Source organism: Monodon monoceros, unplaced genomic scaffold (genome assembly GCF_005190385.1).
Source record: "Monodon monoceros isolate NGI ecotype Baffin Bay Population unplaced genomic scaffold, NGI_Narwhal_1 Super_Scaffold_12, whole genome shotgun sequence".
Lineage (NCBI taxonomy): Eukaryota > Metazoa > Chordata > Mammalia > Artiodactyla > Monodontidae > Monodon > Monodon monoceros.
In genome coordinates this window covers 126,161,332-126,181,885 of record NW_021703768.1, presented here as the reverse complement: position 1 = coordinate 126,181,885, position 20,554 = coordinate 126,161,332, and the positions used below count along the sequence as shown (strand labels likewise).

The following is a 20,554-nucleotide window of genomic DNA, read 5'->3' as shown; positions in this document are numbered from 1 at the left end:
CATGGCACAGTCAAAAAAAAAAAAAAAAAAAAACGCAAGAAGTCTGAAAGATTATTCACTAAAATGTCACAGGTTGAGGGAAAGATCATGGTTGTTTTCCATTTTACCACTATCTATAAAAATTTTCAAATGTTCTATATGGAATGTAAAAAAGAAAAGAAGAAAGCATTCTAAATTAAAAATAATTATTCTGTAATAATGAATTTAAGTTAATTTTCAGAACATAAGATTTCATGTAACTTAACTGGTTTAAGACTAGTAAAGGGGTTTATGGCTTTTTAACAAATATCCAATTTGCCAATTAAAAGGAAACTACACAGAAGACTGGGAATTTACACACATGAAGGGAATCTAAGGGCTGGAAATCTAGGAAGCAGCTGAAGCAGACTCGATTACCGTCCTTCTATTCCCCAAGATCACACATGCACCCAGTGGTGACACCACATTTGGGTGAAAACAGATCAACCTTCAAAATAGAAGCTGGCTGATAGCCTTGTTGGGGCAAATTTAGAACTATCAAACAAAAGCAGTTACCTGACAGAGAGCACACGGCAAGGGAGATGGCAGACTTGATATTCCTATTCCAATTTGGTCCATGTCAGGGTTTTCAATTTCAAACTGAGGGATTGTGAAATTAACTTAATGGGCTGAAACCAGCATTTTGGAAAAAGAAATGGAAAAATGACTGCATAAAATAAGGGCATAGCTTCATTAAACTTTTAATGTATATATATATGTATATATTTACAGGGCTGTGATGTAGAAATGTGTTTGTTACTGACGGTCATGCTCTCAAAGTGCTGATTTAGGGATCTTTGATCATATTCAAGTCACAAATGGCAAAAGAACTAAAAAAAAAAAAAATCTAATAATAAATATACTTGAACACATGCAATTTTGACACCTGAGAAATCTTTAATAGCTCTACCATTAAATGGAATGAACTGTACTGGTTACAAACCAGTACATGGAGAAAGAGCCATGCTTTTAGGTTTAAAAAATTACATTTAAAAGATAAACACAGACTAATGCAGGAAAGAACTTGGCTGAATGAGCGCACACCAGACCATCAGTAACAGTTATTTCTGGGTGGCAGGATCAGAAGAGACTTATTTTCTTTCTGCCTTACCTGAATTTTCTTTATTTTCTATAACAACCATGCATTCATTTTTTCTAAAAAGACATGACAACTAAATGCAGCATATAATCCTAGATCGGATCCTGTTCTAACGTAGAAAATGCTATAAAGGACACAACTGGATAAAACCGACGAAACTGGAATACAAATGATAAAGTATCAATGTTTCAGTAACAGAATATCTCTAGTCTTAGGAAATACACACTGAAGCATTAAAGAGTAAAAGGCCATGTTACCTTTCAATTATGTGTATTTTAAACATACATACATACATACACACACACACACACAATGGGGAAGACAAATGAGCACAAATCATAATGCAAAATGGGCTAATATGTTAACAATAGGTAACTAGGTAAAGAGTACATGGGTGCTCTTTGTACTACTTTTACTCTTGCAACTTTTCTTGTTTTAATTATTTCTAAATAAAAATTTTAAAACATGCATTCATTTTTATAACCAGAAAAAGAAACTAATTAAAAAACAGATAACTCATTCATGCTAACCCTCCTCCCACAGTTCTACCAGTGTTAAGAATAGGCTTTTTGCCTATGGCTTTGAGACACTCAATGGAAGCCCTGTTCTCGGAGCTGCCAGCCACCCCCCCAACAGATGGCTCCCCCTCTGGGGAAAGGGTCTTACCTTCACCTCACCAGTGCTAGATGGCTGTTGGATGGGCTGGCCCAGCTGCTTCAGCGTGCTTGGCTTCAGGCCACAAGTCCTCACAGAGGGTGTCTTATCTGAAACAACCAGGAGCCAGACTGGTGACTTAAGTGCATTCAGAGTCTCCCTAAGTCTCTCATCTCCATGCTCAACCCCCACTCCTGTCCCCTTCCCTTTAGAGAGTCCCTCCTCCCGAATCTGTCCCAGACCTTACCACTCAGGGGAAAGGCCTGCCTGGCCCTGGGCAGTCCCATGCTGCTGCCTCGACCCACGTTAGCTGGGGCTGGAAGAATTGCTCTCATGGGTCTTGCTGCAGCCAGTAACGAGGGCTTGCCCCGTGCTCTGCCTTTAAGCTCTGGGGCTCTGGGCACAGGAATAAGCAGGTCAACTCTGAAAAAAAACAAGAAGGGAGCTCTCCTAGAAATTCCAGACCAGGGGGAAGAAAACCGAAGTGCAATCTTCAGATAGCACTTTATTAGAATAATGTCCTGGTTAAACTGTCAGGCTTTAGACATTAATTAAACCATTAAATAGCTGTGTAACCCTGGGCAAGAAATCTTACTCTTCTGTTTACCTCGTTTGTAATATGCAATTACATGTACTTCATGGGGTCATTATGAAGATAAAAAAGTGCAAAACAGTGCCTACAGTGAGGGATATCAATAGCTACTGTAGTTATAACATCTAATCTCCCTCTAATCAGCCCAAGTATTTAAAGTGTATCAGTCTCCCACATGAGGGCAGCTGAGAGACCCTGGGGAACAAGGTTCATGTTTTCTTCATCTTTGTAGCTCCAGTGCTGAGCATAAAGCCTGCCCACAGAAGGCCTCAATACACATTTGCTAAAGTGCTTCACCTGCCCCAAAGTTCTCTAAGGACACGGAACCATCTCAAAGTATACTGTTAAATTTTAAAAGACAAGATGTCAAAGTATGTATGTTATGCTACCATTTGTGTAAAGAAAGGTGGGGGGGAAAAATATATATAACACACACACGCACACACACAGCTGACCTTGAACAGCATGTATTAGGGGCACTGACCCCCACGGAGTCAAAAGTCCACTGATAACTTCACAGCCCTCCATATCCAGGGTTCCACATCTGGCAGATTCAACCAACTGCACACCATGTAGTACTGTAGTACATACATACTGAAAAAAATCCACGTGTAAGTGGACCCACGCAGTTCAAGTCCATGTCTATTCAAGAGTCAACTATGTACGTGTATATATACATATGTGTGTGTGTACACACATGTATTTTTTCCCTACCTTTCTTTACACAAATGGTAGCGTGACATACATACTTCGACATCTTGACTTCTAAAATTTAACGATATTAATTATAAACACAAATACCTCCTATTTGTTTGCATATACTTAAAATTATCTCCAAAAACACAGAAAGTTGGGAATATTGTCTCTGGGAAATGGGAATGGAGCACCCAAGGATGGGACAGAAAGGAGATTTGTTTCAGTATATATTCCTTACACTTTTTCAGTCTGAACTATGTGAATATATTTTCTATTCAACAATAAAAGTTTTTTACTCGTAATAATATAAACCAGAACTTCTAAACCTTGGCACTACTAACATTTTGGGCCAAATAATTCTCTGTTGCAAGAGGCTGTCCTGTGCATTGTAGGATGTTTAGCAGCATCCTTGGCCTCTACCCACTTGATGACAGTAGCACTCCCTCCCCAGTGGTATCAACCAAACATGTCTCCAAACATTGCCACAATGTCCCCTGGGGCACTGCTCCCCTTTGAGAACCAATGATATAAACAAAAAAGAGCCTTCCATTTTAAGACCACAGCTGCCTCTGTAAAGGAGCTACATACGTGGAGAATTCAGTCAAGCCTCTAAGGTGAGAAAGCCTTCAAGGAAGGGAGGAAAAACAGCCCACACTTACGGACCTCTCCTATCTGCAAGGCACTGGGCTGCAAGCTTTACACACAACCTTTTTCAGGCTGTGTGGTCAGCCATTGAGGATACGATTCTCTTTTGTAACACCCAACTCAAGATTTTTCAGAGGGGAAAATGGGTATGAAGTGACTATGCCCACGGTCAAACAGAAGCCCTGGACAGAGTCACAACCAGAATTTAGTTCTCTGACCACCAGGACAGGAATCTTTATTATATAAAGATGCCCTAATAAGGCTTCTCTTTTCAAATGCAGTATCCAGAATTGGATACTAGGTTTGTAACATTGCCCACAGCCTGTACCAACAAGACTCTGTAATAACTGCTTTAGGGAGACTGACAAGAAGAGATGTATAAGGAACGGGACAGCAGTGAATAGACAGCAGAGTGTAGGAGGACAGGCAAATAAATGTCTCTAGGCCTCAGCTTCTGTATCTCTAAAATACAAACGACAAATTTGGCTCTGCTATCTCTCTCAGGAATGCTGTAAGGACATGGGACAAAATAAACACAGGGCACTACACAAGCTGCTGTTCTAAACACAATGCTGTAATATATAAACACATTGGGGGACTTCCCTGGCGGTCCAGTGGTTAAGAATCTGTCTTGCAATGCAATGCAGGGGACGCCGGTTCGATCCCTGGTCAGGGAACTAAGATTCCCACATGCCGCGGGGCAACTAAGCTCACGCACCACAACTACAGAGCCTGCATGCCACAACTGCAGAGCCCACGTGCTCTGGAGCCTGCGCACCACAACTAGAGAGCTCGCATGCTGCAACTACTGAGCCTGCACGCTCTGGAGCTCACGCGCCACAACTAGAAAGAAGCCAGCGCACAGCAACGAAGAGCCCACACGCCGCAACAAAAGATCCCAATGTGCCGCAACTAAGATCTGATGCAGCCAAAAAAATAATAAATAAATAAACATATAAATATTTTTAAAAATAGGGGGAAAAAAATAAACACATTGGGTTACCCTGTAGGCTTTTTAGGAGCAGGGAGTGAATTGGAGGTGCTGGTCCCCTCAGCTGGTGGTGGCACGTCTAGTCCAGGACTGTCATTCTCAGTTGTCCCCAGAGAGACCTCACGCTGCACACCACTCTTGACCACTGGCTTCTTAATGACTGCTGTACCACGATTCCCAGGAGTTTCCTTGACCAAAACATGGGCATCTGAGATGATCACTTCCTCCCACTCATTCTCCTCACCCACGTCTCTTTGAGGAGCTATACTTAGGAGCTGGCTTACAGCTTCTGAGTTCTCCAGAGTCAGTTTGGAAGAGTTTTCCTTAGCAGAATTTTGCTCGGAGGTGAGAGGCTGCTGATTTCTTTTAACCACAGAGCCTTTGGAGGAGACTCCAGAAGTCAATTCCACTTTGACTTTGGCTGGCTTTTCCTAGAAAAAAAAAAGAAAACCTTTCATGCATATAACATTTTACAGTTGACAACACATTTACAAATATTCTCTCATTTGACCCTTGTAACAATAATGTATGGGCAACATATAAGAAGCTGAGGCTGAGAAAGGAAGAGGCTGACTTCAGGTCCCAAGTATAAAACTGGCCTGAACCTAAGTCTTCTGATTCTAGTTCCCTTTCACCACTGTATTCAATGTCCGAGTTAGGATAAGCCTATTCTAATAAATTTCTTAACGACATGTTTCTTCAGGTTTCAGCGAACAAATGCTGACATTGTTTTACCTCGACCTTTGATTGTTCAAGGCCCTCTCCTTTATGTCTACAAAGAGGCTGACATACTGCCACATTGGGCCTAGAAGTGTTAAGTTGTTTATCTTGGTGGTCCCTTTATGAGACTCACTTAATCACAATGTGGTCACAATGTCGAAAAGACTGAATGCTTCCAACTCCACTGGGGAAAACTCTCATCTTTTTCCCAGATTCTTTCAGGTTGAGTCCTAAAAGTCAGCGTAAGGCTGATTTACACATACACCACAAACTTCTCACTGGGTCAAATCAGATCACACACATTAATTACATGCTAGAAAAGGTTCCGACTCACTAAAAATACCCGCTGCTGTTATCTCAGACAGACCTGAGGTTTACATACATATATGTACACACGGACACTTAAAAAAATTTAACAGTGGACTTCCCTGGTGGTGCAGTGGTTAGGAATCCGCCTGCCAATACAGGGGACACGGGTTCAATCCCTGGTCTGGGAAGATCCCACGTGCCATGGAGCAACTAAGCCCGAGGGCCACAACTACTAAGCTTGCACGCTAGAGCCCGCAGGCTCTAGGGCCCCCATGCCACAACTACTGAGCCCACATGCTGCAACTACTGAAGCCCGCGTGCCTAGAGCCCGTACTCCACAACAAGAGAAGCCACCGCAATAAGAAGCCCGCGCACTGCAACGAAGAGTAGCCCCCGCTCGCCGCAACTAGAGAAAGACTGCACGCAGCAACGAAGACCCAACACGGCCAAAAAAAAAAAAAAATTAACAGTGGTCATCTCTGTGGTAGGTCTCAAAGGTTTTTTCCTTCCACGTGAATAGCGAAAGGCACTATAAACGAGGAGACAAAACACAAAAGCTGCACTCTGTCTAGGCTCTGCTTCAACCTAATTGCTTATGTCACCTAAGGCAAGCTTCATCTGATTCCTCATTTCCCATTATGGAATAAGAGAGCTCTGTGTTTGTCAACAGCAGCAAGATAGCCTTTTGGGTGGCCCAGCTCTTCATGGTGGAGGGGCAGGATGCCCTGCACTTCACAGGAAATTCAGCATCTGTGCCCAATGCCATTACATTTCAGTATTATCTCCCAGTCACTGACTATCAAAAACCCCTTACATTTCAAAAGTCCCTCTGGGCAACACGGTGCCTCTGGTTAAGAATCAATATAGACGACCTTAAGAAATCTCCAGTAAAGCATTCTCAGATTCTAACACACAATTACAAACCATGAGGACAAGAAAAATTCCAAGTAAACTGTACTGAGCTTACTGAATGCTAAAGAAGGAAGAGTCAGCAGAAAAACAGGAGACAAGATAAACTAAACCCCTGAGATGAGATCTTTGAGCAGAACACTGCCCACTAAGTAGGCTATAGACAAAAATTCTTTGCAGGAAGACTGGATATTTAAGCAATCAGAGCAAAAAACTCTAGTTGGTGATCTTACATTTCCTTAACTCAGCCTGCCCTTTTTAGATGTCACTTTCTTTCAAGATGGAAGGCAAATACTACCAGTTCCTCGATCAGAGACCTCAATTACTGCTATCAGAGAGCCCACAGTAATGAGGCCTTGAGCTATATACCATACCTTGAGCCTTATATACCATCTTTTGTTCCATCCAGCTCACTGGGAACTGTGCCACATGTTCCTTGGGCTAATTTTAGCCAGTATGAACTCCAGAACAATATAAGAAAAGGTGAGTCATTTCCTGACTGGCATGGACACATTTGGAGCTTTTAGAAACTATTCATAATTGCTCTTTCAAAAATCAGAACTCAGGAAATCTTAAGATTCTGCAGGTAAACAGCACAGCAATGCCTGAGAAGTATGGTTTAGTGGAAAAGGCGACAGCATAACTAGCAATGTGAATGTAACCAGTCACTTCTCCTGAATCTCTTTTTCCTTAGCTGGAAATTTGGGAGTTGAGCTAGCTGATAACCAACGTCACCTTTATCTCTAAAATTTTAAGTGCATTGATGCTACATCGTTACCTTTTTTCTTCTCACACTCAGGTATTCTGTTCCTATGAGATTTAGAAATCACAGTATCTACTCTTTACGTGGTAGTTCTTGCAAAAACCTTTGGGAAAAATATTCTGACTTAGCAAGTAAAGACAGGACAAGTAGCTAAGAAAAAAACTGTTTTCATGTCATGAGTTTGATCTCAAAAAGAGAATGGCTCAAAAGTTATTCAATCAAAGGGGGGAAAAAAGACAAAATGAAAAAGGAAAGAAAACCAAAGTAAAAACAGAATCTGAAGCAGACTAGGCACAGGATCGGTTACACTCTTTCATGCAAAAGCACAGGAAATAAGGTCATTTGACAGACCTGCTGTGCATCAATGAAGAAGGACCAAGCAGGAGTCCAACAACTATCCAATTCAATCTTCCTACTGCAGCTGGGGAAGTACATTTTGGGAGAATAATTAGGGTGGGAATAAATGAAATGGCTTCACAGTGCACACTAAAAACCCCACAAGGCCCTAGGTACTTCCTGCCCCTTGAAATGTTAATTGTCTCTACTGTTGCTGTTAATATTAATTACATTGCTGCCAACAATGGAAGCAGTGAAGCCCTACTGAGGATTAAATATTCAATACACTAGGAATGTGCCATCCACTTTGCATGGATCATTTCATCTGACCCCTCCAATAACCCTAATGAGGTAGGCACTATTGTTAACTTCTATTTACAAATGAAAGGAAGCCTAAATCAAGAACAGAGACATAAAATGACTTGCCCAGGGTGACAAAGCTAAATACTTGGGAAGTAGGGTTTGAACTGAGGAAGCTGACTCCAGAACTGTATTCTTAATTATTAACCTATTCTGCCTCCGAAACTGGTGCTATCCTGAACTCCAACACTCAGCCAGAGGACAAAAGTCACCATCCAGTAATTTTCTGAGAGTTATTCTGTGGAAACCGCCCAAAGGGACTTAAGTATGCTGCTATTTAAGTTTTCTCTACAGAAATGAGTTTGGACCATGAGTCAAACACATGACGAACACAATCCTAATCTAAGCTATTTTCACAAAAATAATGCCTTCTTTCCTCTTCTATCTACCCAAATTCTACTGATGTTTCCAAACCATCTTCTCTGTAAAACCACCTGACTATTCTAGTCCTTTTGTCCCTAAATAATTTATATCAAAAATGTGGCGAGTATGTATGATTCATGTAGTCAGCATACAACAGGTAACGAACATGTGCTGAACTGAACGTCACAGGGGCTCAGCTCTAACGCTCATTTATTTACTGAGCACCATTTATTTGGAGACAGAGGTATACATCTGGAACATTACGCTATGGGAGACCTGAATATCGGGTTAAAGACCGCCACTTTTAATAGGAACTATATGAAACTAAAAGGACTCTGGGCTAGGGAATGAGATGTGCGCTGTGCGTGTGAATAGCTAAGCAGTCAGTGTGGAGGGTGGATTGTTAAAAATGTAACCCTAACAAGAAATGAATGATTTAACATGGTGTAGTCATTCATGGAAAACTATGAAGCAATTAAAGATAATGTTTTTGAAGAATATTTAATGGCATGATATGTTAAAGGAAAAAAAGGCAAGATACAGAACTTGTATATCCACAGAAAAAGATTGGAAGAAAATATACTGAAATCTTAACAATAGCTTTTCTTTGGATGGTATGAGATTACGGATAACATTTTATTCTTTCTTTTTAAAAAGAAAGAAACTGACTTATTTGTGTCGTCAGAAAATTAAATGAATATTAATTTAAGTCATCTGTTCTTAAAGGGAATAATAAGCCTACTTTGTGCGGTTTCCAAAGCAGTGATGGCCAATGAACTTTACCTTTGGGATCCACTTCCCTCCTAGGAAGTTACCACAGGTAGGGCACTTAGGTGGTTTGTGCCTCGTGACATATGTGAAGGAGCAGCCTGGGCTGGTGCATGTCCCATGGCCCCGTCGGGTGTACGTAGTAGTCTGTGTTTAAAAAACAAAAAGAAAAGAGCAAGTCAGAATCAACACCACAGTCTAATCTCTGTCAGATCCTGATGACCATTATAACCACAACAATGCCAGGAGGATACCAGCTTGCAGAAGGCCAATTCATGGTATCTTAAAAGGTCAGAGTTGGAAAGGTCCTAAGATACAACTAACTAGTTCAGTTTTTAGAAATGGAGAAAGTGAATTCAAATGAAGAAAGACAGCTGCCCAAGGTTACACAGTTAGGTACCAGAAGTATAAAGGTAAGAAGAGTTGCAATTAATTAAGCAAAGTACCACACAGTGCTAAACACTCTACCAATATCTCATTTAATGTTCTCAGCAATGCTATGAAGTATTATTACTACTGAGGTTCAGAGTAGTTAAATGCTTTGCCTCAAATCATGTAGTGACTCAAGGACAGAGCTAGACCCAGAAGACAGATCTTATTGATTCCTGGTCAAGATTACTTCCATGCATCCTGCTGCACCCTCTGGCTCTCAATACTTCAAAGAATTTGCTTCTTCATTCTTGTTAGTTAAAAATCAGAGAACCTAGGACCTAGGGTTCAAAGATATAAAAAAACAGTCCAGTCGCTAAAATAATGAGAGGGAACTCCAGTTGAAACCAGGTCCTCTGACACGCCACAGAATTTGATCATCCGCATACAAATATATTCTGCCACCGGCTTGCACCATCTCCGATGATTTCCCTTTGAACAGAATGTATTACATTTCAGCTACAAATAGAAATTAGCCACACTCCATTTCTTGATTAATGCTGGAAAGAAAACACTTCCCTATCAGATTTGTTCTGTCACTTACGGTTTACTCAGCTACTAATCCCAACCCCCCTAGCCTGGCCAGAAAGCAAAAACTTCCCTTGGGGAAACACCAAGCTGCCTCTAGGCTACCTCTGGCCGGAACACCTAAGGAAAAGGTGATTATGACAGTGACAGCAGGTCAAAGATGAGTGTGAAGTTGTGTGGCACCAAGGAAAGAGACCAGGGTTTGGGTTCCAATTTTGTCACTGACATACTGAATGAGCTGGGGGTAAGTCATCTTAGCTCTTGGGCCCTTGTTCCTCTTCTGTAAAATCACCTGCCCTTTCTGCTTAATGGATATATCCTGAGGAGCAAAAAGTTTGTGAGACTATTATTAATGGGTAAAACATTATATCTTATCTTTTCTCAGACTGTGGCCCCACATGGAATATTCATTCTGAATACACCCTCAGAGCAAAGTTAGTGCTATAAATAAATTACCATGAATTTGGAAATACTCCTGAACAGCAACTTATAGAAATGACTTTAGGAAATAATGCTAGTGTTCAAGGCTGATGCTGCCTTCTTAAGTATTTCTAGAAGAGCTTGGCTGACACTTATTAAACCATGAAAGAATATAAATTTCCAGAACAGGAAAGGCTCAGGAAAAATAATTAGTTTATTACAACTTTCTTATCGAAGAAAGTATTGTTTATCCACAGCAGGGGTTTTAGAGGATAAGACAGATTGTGACAAGTTAAAGCTATGTACTATTAATCCTAAAAGAAACCAATACAATAACCAAGACAAAGTTAATAGCTCATAGGCCAACAAAGGAGATAGAATGGATTCATAAAATATACTTATTTCAAAAGAAAGTACAACAAAACAGATAGGACCAACAATAACAACAAACAGTAAGAGGACTGATTTAAACCAAACCACATTAATAATCACATTAAACACATACAGCCTAAATACTATAATTAAAAGGCAGAGATCATCAGATAGGTCTTGCTCTTAGAGCCAAACTATACGCTGCCTACCAAAAAAGGTACAGTAGAAATACAAAGGTACAAACAGGTCAAAGGATGGAAAAAGATATACCTTGTTAATAACAATAATCAAAAGAAAGGTTGATATCAGAACTAAGTAGATTTCATAGGCAAGAATACTGCCAGAGATAAAGGTCATTTCATAATGAAGAAGCATTCAGTTTATCCAGAAGACGTAACAATCCTAAATGTTTGTGTACTTAATAACAGTCAAAATACATGACACAAAACCTAATAGAACTGCAAAAAGAAACAGATAAATCTACAATGACAGATGGATGCTTTCTCTCAATAACTGACAGAAACAGTATACAGAAAATCAGGAAGGATACAAAATCAATAAGAAACACTATCAATCAACTCAACCTAATCTGAAATGTATAGAACACTCCACCCAACAGCAGGAATACATATTCTTTTCAAGTGCACATAGAACATTTATCAAGACAATCCATATTCTGAGCCATAAAATAAACTGCAATCAATTTAAAAGGATTCAGGCCTTATAAAATACAAAGTTCTAACCACAATGGAATCAAATCAGAAATTGATAAAGACAGACACCTGGAAAATCCCAAATATCTGGAAAATAATTAAGTAACTCATGGGTTAAAGAAGTTAGAAAATACTTTGAACTGAATGAAAATGAAAACTGCACCGTATCAAAATTTGTGGGATGGGCTTCCCTAGTGGCACAGTGATTAAGAATTTGCCTGCCAATGCAGGGGACACAGGTTCAAGCCCTGGTCCGGGAAGATCCCACATGCTGCCGAGCAACTAAGCCCATGAGCCACAACTGCTCAGCCTGCACTCTAGAGTCACAAGCCACAACTACTGAGCCTGTGTGCCACAACTACTGAAACCCACACACCTAGAGTCTGTGCTCCGCAACGAGGGAAGCCACTGCAATGAAAAGTCTGCGCACCACAGTGAAGAGTAGCCCCTGCTCCCTGCAACTACAGAAAGCCCCACGCAGCAAGACCCAATACAATCAAAAATAAATAAAAATAAATTTATTAAAAAAAAATTTGGGGGGGATGCCACTAAAGCAGTGCTTAGAGGGAAATGAAGCACTAAGCAGCTATATTACAAGAGAAGCTCTCAAATCAATGACCTCAGCTTCTACCTTAAGAAACTAGAAAAGACCAAATTAAACCCAAAGTAAGCAGAAGAACGATAGAAATGAGTGAAACAGAAAGCAGAAAAACAATAGAGAAAAACAATGAAACCAAAACCTTGTTCTCTGAGAGCAATAAAATCAGTAACCTCTAGCCAAGCTTATCAGGAAAAAAGAAAGAAGACCCAAATTACCAGTATCAGTAATGGAGAAGTAAAATCACTACAAATTCTATAGATATTAAAAGGATAAAAATTCCACAAAACTTTAAACATAGAATTACCACATGATACAGCAATTGTACTCTTGAGGTATATACCCAAAAGAACTGAAAGCAGGGACTCAGACATTTGTATACCAAAGCTCATAGTGGCACTGTTCACAATAGTCAAAAGGTAGAAACACACCAAATGTCCATCAATGTTTATGAATAGATAAAAAAAAATAGTATACACATGCAATAGAATATTATTCAGCCGTAAAAAGGAATGAAATTCTGATACATGCTACAAGACAGATGAACCTGAAAACATTATGCTAAGTGAAAAAGTCAGACCAAAAAGGAAATATTTGCATGATTCCACTTATTTGAGGTACCTAGAACACACAAATACTAAGACAGAAAGTAAAATAGCAATTACCAGGGCTTGGGGTGGAAACAGGGGGGGTGGGGAATGGGGAGTAACTGTTTAATAGATACAGAGTTTCTGTTTGGGAAGATGAAAAAGTTCTGAAAATGGATAATGGTAATGATTGCACAGCATTGTAAATATATTTAACAGCACTTGAATTGTACACTTAAAATTGATTAAAACGGTAAACTTCATGTTATGTATATTTTACCACAGCTTTTAAAAAGAAGAATAAGGGAATGTTTTGAACAATTTTATGTCAATAAATTTGACAATTCAGATGAAATGGACAAATTCCCTGAAAGACAAACTATCAAAGCTCACTCAAAAATAGATAATCTGAGTAGTCCTATATATATTTTAAAAATCGGACTTGCCATTATAAACTTTCCCACAAAGAAATCTCCAGGCCCGGATAAGTTCACTGGTAATTCTAACCAAACATTTAAGGAAGAAATAATGCCAGTACTACACAAAACTCTTCCAAAAACAATTGGAAAAGCAGAAAATATTTCACAACTCATTCCATGAGGTAAGCACTACCTTGATACTAAAACAAGACAAACACTGTACAAGAAAATTAGAGACCAATAATATCCCTCGTGAATATAGATACAGAAATTCTGAACAAAATGTTATCAAATCCAATCCAATAATATATTAAAAGGATAATACATCATTGCCAAGTGGAGTTTATCCCAGGAACACAAAGTTGATTTAACATTTGAAAAATCATATTAATCACATTAACAAACTAAAAAAGGAAAAAAAAACACGAAAAATTTTGACAAAATCCACCATCTCAAAAGACACACAAAAAATTTGAAAAATCCAACATCCATTCCTGATAAAAGCTCCCAGCAAAAATAACTTCCTAAACATAAGGGTATCTCTGAAAAACCTACAGCCAATATTAAACCTAATGATGAAAGACTGAATACTTTCCCCCTAAGACGACGCATAAAACACAGATATCGGCTCTAACCACTTCTATTCAACACTGTACTGGAGAGGTCCTCGACAAAACCATAAGACAAGAAAAAGAAATAAGGAATCCATATCAGAAAAGAAGAAATGAAACTATTAGCAGACAACACTGCCATCTATGTTAAAAATGCAACAGAATCTACGAAAAGGCTAGCAGAATACATGAGTTTATTAGCAAACTTGCAGCACACAAGTTTAATAAGCAAAAAATCAATTGTATTACTATATACTAGCAGTGAACTATTAGAAATTGAAAATAGTTTTAAAATACCATTTACAGGGACTTCCCTAGTGGTCCAGTGGTTAAGAATCCCCCTTACAATGCAGGGAACGTGGGTTTGATCCCTGGTTGGGGAACTAAGATCCCACATGCCGTGGGGCAACTAAGCCTGGGCGCTCTAGAGCCCACTGGCCACAACTAGAGAGCCCACGTACTAGAGAGAAGCCCACGTGCTGCAATGAAAGATCCTGCATGCCGCAACTAAGCCCCAATGCAGCCAAATAGATAAATATTTTTTTAAAAACAAGATACCATTTACAATATCATAAAGAAACATGAGATATTTAGGAATAAATCTCAGCCCACATGCTGCAGTGTGTGATGGAAAAAACATTTGAGAATCAAAAGACCCAGGGTCCTCGTTCTGCCTTGTTTTGCAGCCCAGTGGCCTTGAATCATAGAGAGAACAAGTCCTTTCTCTTCTCTGGACCTTTTTCCTAACCTGCACAATAACAGGATTGAATTAGATCAGTGATCCCTCAATTTTTCTAAAACACGTGTGCTTCAGAAATTTTATTTTATATATATTTTTTTTGCGGTACCCGGGCCTCTAACCACTGTGGCCTCTCCCGTTGCGGAGCACAGGCTCTGGACGCACAGGCTCAGCGGCCATGGCTCACGGGCCCAGCCGCTCCGCGGCATGTGGGATCTTCCCAGACCAGGGCACGAACCCGTGTCCCCTGCAACGGCAGGTGGACTCTCATTCACTGCGCCACCAGGGGAGCCCTGCTTCAGAAATCTTGATAAAAGCCATGGAACCTATCCCAGGAAAATACTCTCTCAAGGAGGAAAGTTTGTATGTAACTTGAGGAGTTCATGGAGGTCCATTGAACTGGACCTCCTTGAGGAGGTTCCTGCGGAGGTCCATTCACAGACCCTCCCCCACTCCCTCACCCCCAGTTAAGAATACCTGAACCAGAAAAACCTCTGAGATCTTTGCCAGTCCCAATGTCCTAAGTTTGTTAAGACTTTTAGAAAACTACCTGGAAGAGAATTCTTATGGAGCCTTAATCTCCTTGAACTCCCCACACACTGACCAGTTTGATGGAGGTGGGGTTCTCCACAACCGAGTAGGCAGGAAGAGGCAACATGATGAATTGTGCAGCTGGCGCAGAGGAGCTAATCTCACTGGAATCCTGTAGGTACATGGAGAGAAGAAAGTTTTATTGAGAGGAAGTGAAGAACACCCAGGACCATCCACAACACTGAAGACCAATCAAGTCCAATAACCATAGATAAAGTGCTTATCCAACGGGCACATCAAAAAAATGAATGAATCTATAATTATCTCAAAATAAAAGTTTAATTAAGAACAAACAGAGACAGAGAAAACCAGTACCACAAGGAATGTGCTATCCTCATTTTACAGATGAGAAAACTGAGGTTCTGAAGAGACTCAGAACTCCTAGATCACATAAGCAGTTAGTGAAAGAACCCAATTCTTCTGACCCTGTCAAATGTTCTTAGTGACCTATTAATCTGCCTTAACCAGTGGCATGCTTCATCATCATAAACAGCACTGCGGCAACAAGTAATAAAACAGATTTACGCCTGGCACAGAATCCTCTGCAGGGCTATCTGCTCTCATCCGTCTAGGCCATAGGGGCCGCCGCATGCTGGTCCTCTTAGCCTAAGCAGAACAACTACCTCTTTGAGGATGCCATCGCACCCGGAGTAATAGCATGGTGGCAGCTCCCCAACTCTCCACTTCCAGGGGACCAGGCTGTGGAATCACAGAAATCACTGTTCTTTCTCCTCAACTGGGCATGACAGAAAAGCCACTGGGGAGATACCTCCCTCTTCTTTCTTAGTATTAGTCCCATCAACCTGGCCCTGAAGAGAACTTCCTTCTTCCTACTTACTCTGTGCCCAACAAGATTATTTTAAAAAATTCTCCTGAACAGTTCAAGGTGCCATTGTGTTTGCTGAAACAATCTTAAGGGAACATAAAATTCTAACTAATACTAATAGCCAAACAGATCCTGGCTCTGACTCATGGACAGCCCAAATATCATCCCCATCCCTCCTGTTAATATACCTTATCTCATGTGAAGAAAATGTTGGCTATACTGGGCAAGAGGAGTTGGTGAGAGTGCCTAAGAAACTGAAGCCTGGGGACTTGGACCAAGCCTGGGGACAAAAAGGTTCAAGAGAACTGCAGTCCAACTAGAAGTGCCACACCAGTATTCTTACTTACCACTATTTCAGAATCACACTGCATGGTGCTAGCCGCCTTTTTAACAATCCCAGGTAAAGCAAAATCATCAGAACCAAAGTCACTTACCCTCATGACTGTTACCACTGACATGCTCTCCCCAACCTGGGGGTGGGGCACAGCCAGGCTTCCAGTGGGGAGGTCTGGTGAGCCATTCACTAAGGTCTCTTCAATTACCAGGCTTGTCTGGTAAGGTTGGTGGCTCTCCCCTACCTCCAGGGAAGCCTCATTTAGGAGCACATCCGGGCCGAGGATCTCTGAGGTGGTGATCTCCTGTACAGCACCTGGCTGGGCAAGGGCTCCCACATCCTCAGCTAAGGCCTCCACAGCCAGACATTGTTCTGCCATGCCTGCATGGCTGGGCACTGTCTCCAAGGCAGTGTTGGACACAAGGGATGGTCCTCTAGGGGACATTTGGTTCTGGGCCACACACAGCTCTAGCTGAGAGCAGCTCCGCTCCTCCTGCAGGCTGCTCTTGGGGATGATGATATAATCTGAGCGAGGGAGGATCTTGCGGAAACCTGGGATGTCCGGAACCACAGCGGTCAGTGCAGAGAGTTTAGAGTTCTGAGGATGAAAAAGCCAGGTCGGGGAGACAAGCAGAGATAAATGGAATAAGACCACATAGATATATACTTATAAGCCTTTTTTTTCTTCGTTTTTTTCTGCAAAGGAACCAGAAAGACTCCATTCTCTTGACCTAAGACTTAGGGTCAGCCTCTGCCAATAGCAATGTCATCGTCATCTGAATCACACTTTAGTCAATGTAACTTACTCACTCAATCACATAGCAGACAGATAATGTGGATTAGATTCCAGAAAGGGCACTGATCTTGGCATCTTAAACTGTGAGCTGAAATCCCAGGTCTGGCATAGTCTTAAACAAATCCTTTCCCTTTTTTTTGGCCTTGCTGCCCCATCTGTAAAACGAGGGAGCTGAATCTGGCTATCTATGAGTTCCTTTCCAGCTTTGATACTTTAGGATTCCAAAGTAGGTGAAGATTTAGATACCAGAATGTATAATGCTCAGTGAAACCTTTAAAAGCATCAAATACAAACCAACAGGCCATGTTGGATCTCAGGGCAGCAAGCAAGGATTCTGATATCACTGGCTTCTTCCAGACTTGCAAAGAAGAGAATGAACAGATCACAAAGCTATCAATCAATAAGAAGGCTTCATGAGAGAATGTGTATAGGGAAGTGGTTATCTGATAAGCACTGAATATATTGGGAGGTGATGGGGAGGGAGAAGAATATAAATATTAACAATGACCTAGGATCTTAAGGTTCAGAAAATAATTTCCTGACTTTTAAAGCAATACTACTAAGTTAGGTACTATTATTATTCCCACTTCACAAATGAGGGAACTGAAGCTCAAGGAGGATAAACTTTCCCAAAACACAGAATTAGTAAGTAGTAAAGGTGGGACTCCAGGCCAGGTCTTCTAAGGAGCAAGGAGACCAGGTACTAGAAGCACAGCCCTGCATGGCTAACTGGCACCAAGAAAAAGGTGCTTTTATTTTTTTCAATTTAAACTGAAAGTTACCCAATGAGGAAGATAGAAAAGTTCAAAATGAACAGATAAGTGAGAACTGAAATTAAACAGACCAAAAAATAATTTCAGAAGCATCATTTAAAAGGAACTAAGTCAATTACAAAAGGATCCTTAAATAAATCAAAAGCAAGAAGTCAATGAGACTACTTAGGGTACAAAGGAAGCACTCAGAGATAAAAGTTAAAAGAAGCACTGAGATGAAACATGAAAGCAGACTGTCCAAATCCTTTATGGAGCCTTTACTGGAGGGATAATGCAGAAATGATATTCTCAAGTCACGCTTTGAAGCAGACAGGTCAAGAGAACAAGACTAAATGGTGGCAAATACATAGGTTGGTCTGGACTTAATCAACAAATCCAAGCACAAGAAACCAGGGCAGCATGAATGGCAGTCATCTTACAGACTGTAAGGAATGACACTGGAACCATGGGCCCAGCCACTTGGCAGGAGACCTGAAGGGCTGCCAAGGAGACAGCCTGCCCCAAGGTCTCTGAGAGGCTCCCTAAGTAGGCAGGCAGGAGGGTCCCATCTGTACACCAGGTAATCAGGGAGAGGTCAAACAGCATATAAAGCCTGTCTTGGTACATTCCAGATGCTCATTAAATGCCACCTTTTCTTATTATATGGTCACTGGACATTTAATCTACTAAAGAGTGTTATTTACTCACCAAGTCAGAACTCAGCTAGGTGTTTTACATTGTCCATTTTAAACATTGTGAATAGATACTATTATCCCCATTTTACAAATGAGGAAAGCAGGACTCAAAGGTTAAGTGATTCTTCCAAGGTTACAGCTAGTTAATATTAGAGCTAGTCTATTAATGATCTTGGGGGTAGTGGTTGAGATGATGGTAGATATAAATTTACATATGGCTAAGGAAAAATCACTATAGATGATCTACTTAAATTTTTTTTAAAAAAAGCCTTAATAAGGACCTATATTAGTGTCTGGTTTTAAAAACCATATCACTCCAAGATTAGGTAAAATTTTCTTATATCATGGGCAAAAAGTTTGTGACCTTCTAATGGAGAAACCAAAAATAATATGTGTACCTTTCCTTGACTCCGCCTCCCCCTCTCCACAGGGATTGTTTCCCAGACTCACAGTTTACAAACAAATCATCTATAGGAGAAGTACAGAGTGGCATCTCCAAGACTGTAGGTAACACAAAGCTCTTCCAAGAAGGTAAATGCCAAGCCAACAAGGACAAAATAATCTAAATGGCATAATCAGTGGCAGATGGGCTCCACTAAGGGAAATACAACCCGTTCTGCTATAACATAGTTGTTGCATTCCTGAAGAACTTTTGCTCTTCATTATAAAAAAAGAAGTTAGAGACAATTGTTTCAATTGAAAAAAAAAAAAAAGGAGTTAAGGTTAAAAGGTTTCAGCCTGCAATAACAAGGTTATTTTTCCTGCAGGAATTTCAGTTTAAAAAAAAAAACAGCACGGCTTCCCTGGTGGTGCAGTGGTTAAGAATCCGCATGCCAATGCAGGGGACATGGGTTAGAGTCCTGGTCCGGGATGATCCCACATGTCGCAGAGCAACGAAGCCCGGGCACCACAACTACTGAGCCTGCGCTCTAGAGCCCGCGTGCCACAACTACCGAAGCCCACGTGACTAGAGCCCGTGCTCTGCAACAAGAGAAGCCACCGCAATGAGAAGCCCGCGCACCGCAACGAAGAGTAGCCCCCGCTCGCCGCAACTAGAGAAAGCCTGCACGCAGCAACGAAGACCCAACACAGCCATAAATAAATTAATTAAATTAATAAATTTAAAAAAAAACAGCAGTGTTAACAGTTGTCAGTCCATTTTATTCCTGTGAACTAGAAATAACAAAACGGCTGACAGACACAAACCTAAGTGCTTCCTTGCTTATTCTTTAATCCAAGCACTCAAAGGCTCAATGTCCTCCATCAATTTCACCTTTAGCCTTCCACTTTTCCTTCTAGCACAGTTCAATACCACCAGTCACCAGTGGTAACAAAAGAACGTGGCCTTAAATAAAGCAGCTGTGTCTACCTCTAAACTTGCAAGCCTAATTGCTGATTACGTTATAACTGACAGTGGTGAGCACAACACAAATTAATTATACTTACACTCAATAGATAACATGAAAATTCATGGTGTAGGGAAAATGCCTGTAGAAGCTACTCTATAAAAGAAAAATAACACTAACTACCCACAAGGACAAGTGGCTCCAAGTTTTGCTAAAATTCAGAAAAGGAACCTAAGGCTCACTGGAGATCATGTACTGCTGCAAGCAAAGAGTAAAGAGAGTGCAGGACGTGACCGAAATGGAAACAGACAGGGAATTCCCTGGCGGTCCAGTGTTTATGACTTGGCACACTGCCATGGCCTGGGTTCGATACCTGGTACCTGGTCAGGGAACTGAGATCCCCCAACCCACGCAGCAAAGCCAAAAAAAAAAAAAAAAAAAAAAAGAAGCAGACAATATCAGACTCAAGAAAGGTAAAAATGACTCAACTCAAAGTTTTCCTAAGAAGAGAGAAGGAAACCGGAGAACAGGGGGTTGGACTCCCCAAAGCCTCACCACTAAGGCAATGGACGTAT

General features: G+C 40.8%; 1 protein-coding gene across 3 annotated transcripts in view; it reads right to left on the bottom strand.

Moving 5' to 3' along the window:
* HMGXB3 (HMG-box containing 3) overlaps positions 1-20,554 on the bottom strand; it is a 58,360-nt gene that overhangs the window by 33,461 nt on the left and 4,345 nt on the right. For 2 of the 3 annotated variants that reach the window (XM_029216589.1, XM_029216588.1), the window contains exons 4-9: positions 16,491-16,988; positions 15,244-15,342; positions 9,239-9,370; positions 4,708-5,126; positions 2,019-2,194; positions 1,784-1,881 (exon numbers count right to left, since the gene is read on the bottom strand). In XM_029216589.1, the coding sequence (XP_029072422.1) occupies positions 1,784-1,881; positions 2,019-2,194; positions 4,708-5,126; positions 9,239-9,370; positions 15,244-15,342; positions 16,491-16,988 (1,422 nt within the window). The remainder of the gene's footprint in view (positions 1-1,783; positions 1,882-2,018; positions 2,195-4,707; positions 5,127-9,238; positions 9,371-15,243; positions 15,343-16,490; positions 16,989-20,554) is intronic. The other variant, XM_029216590.1, reaches the window with a different exon arrangement.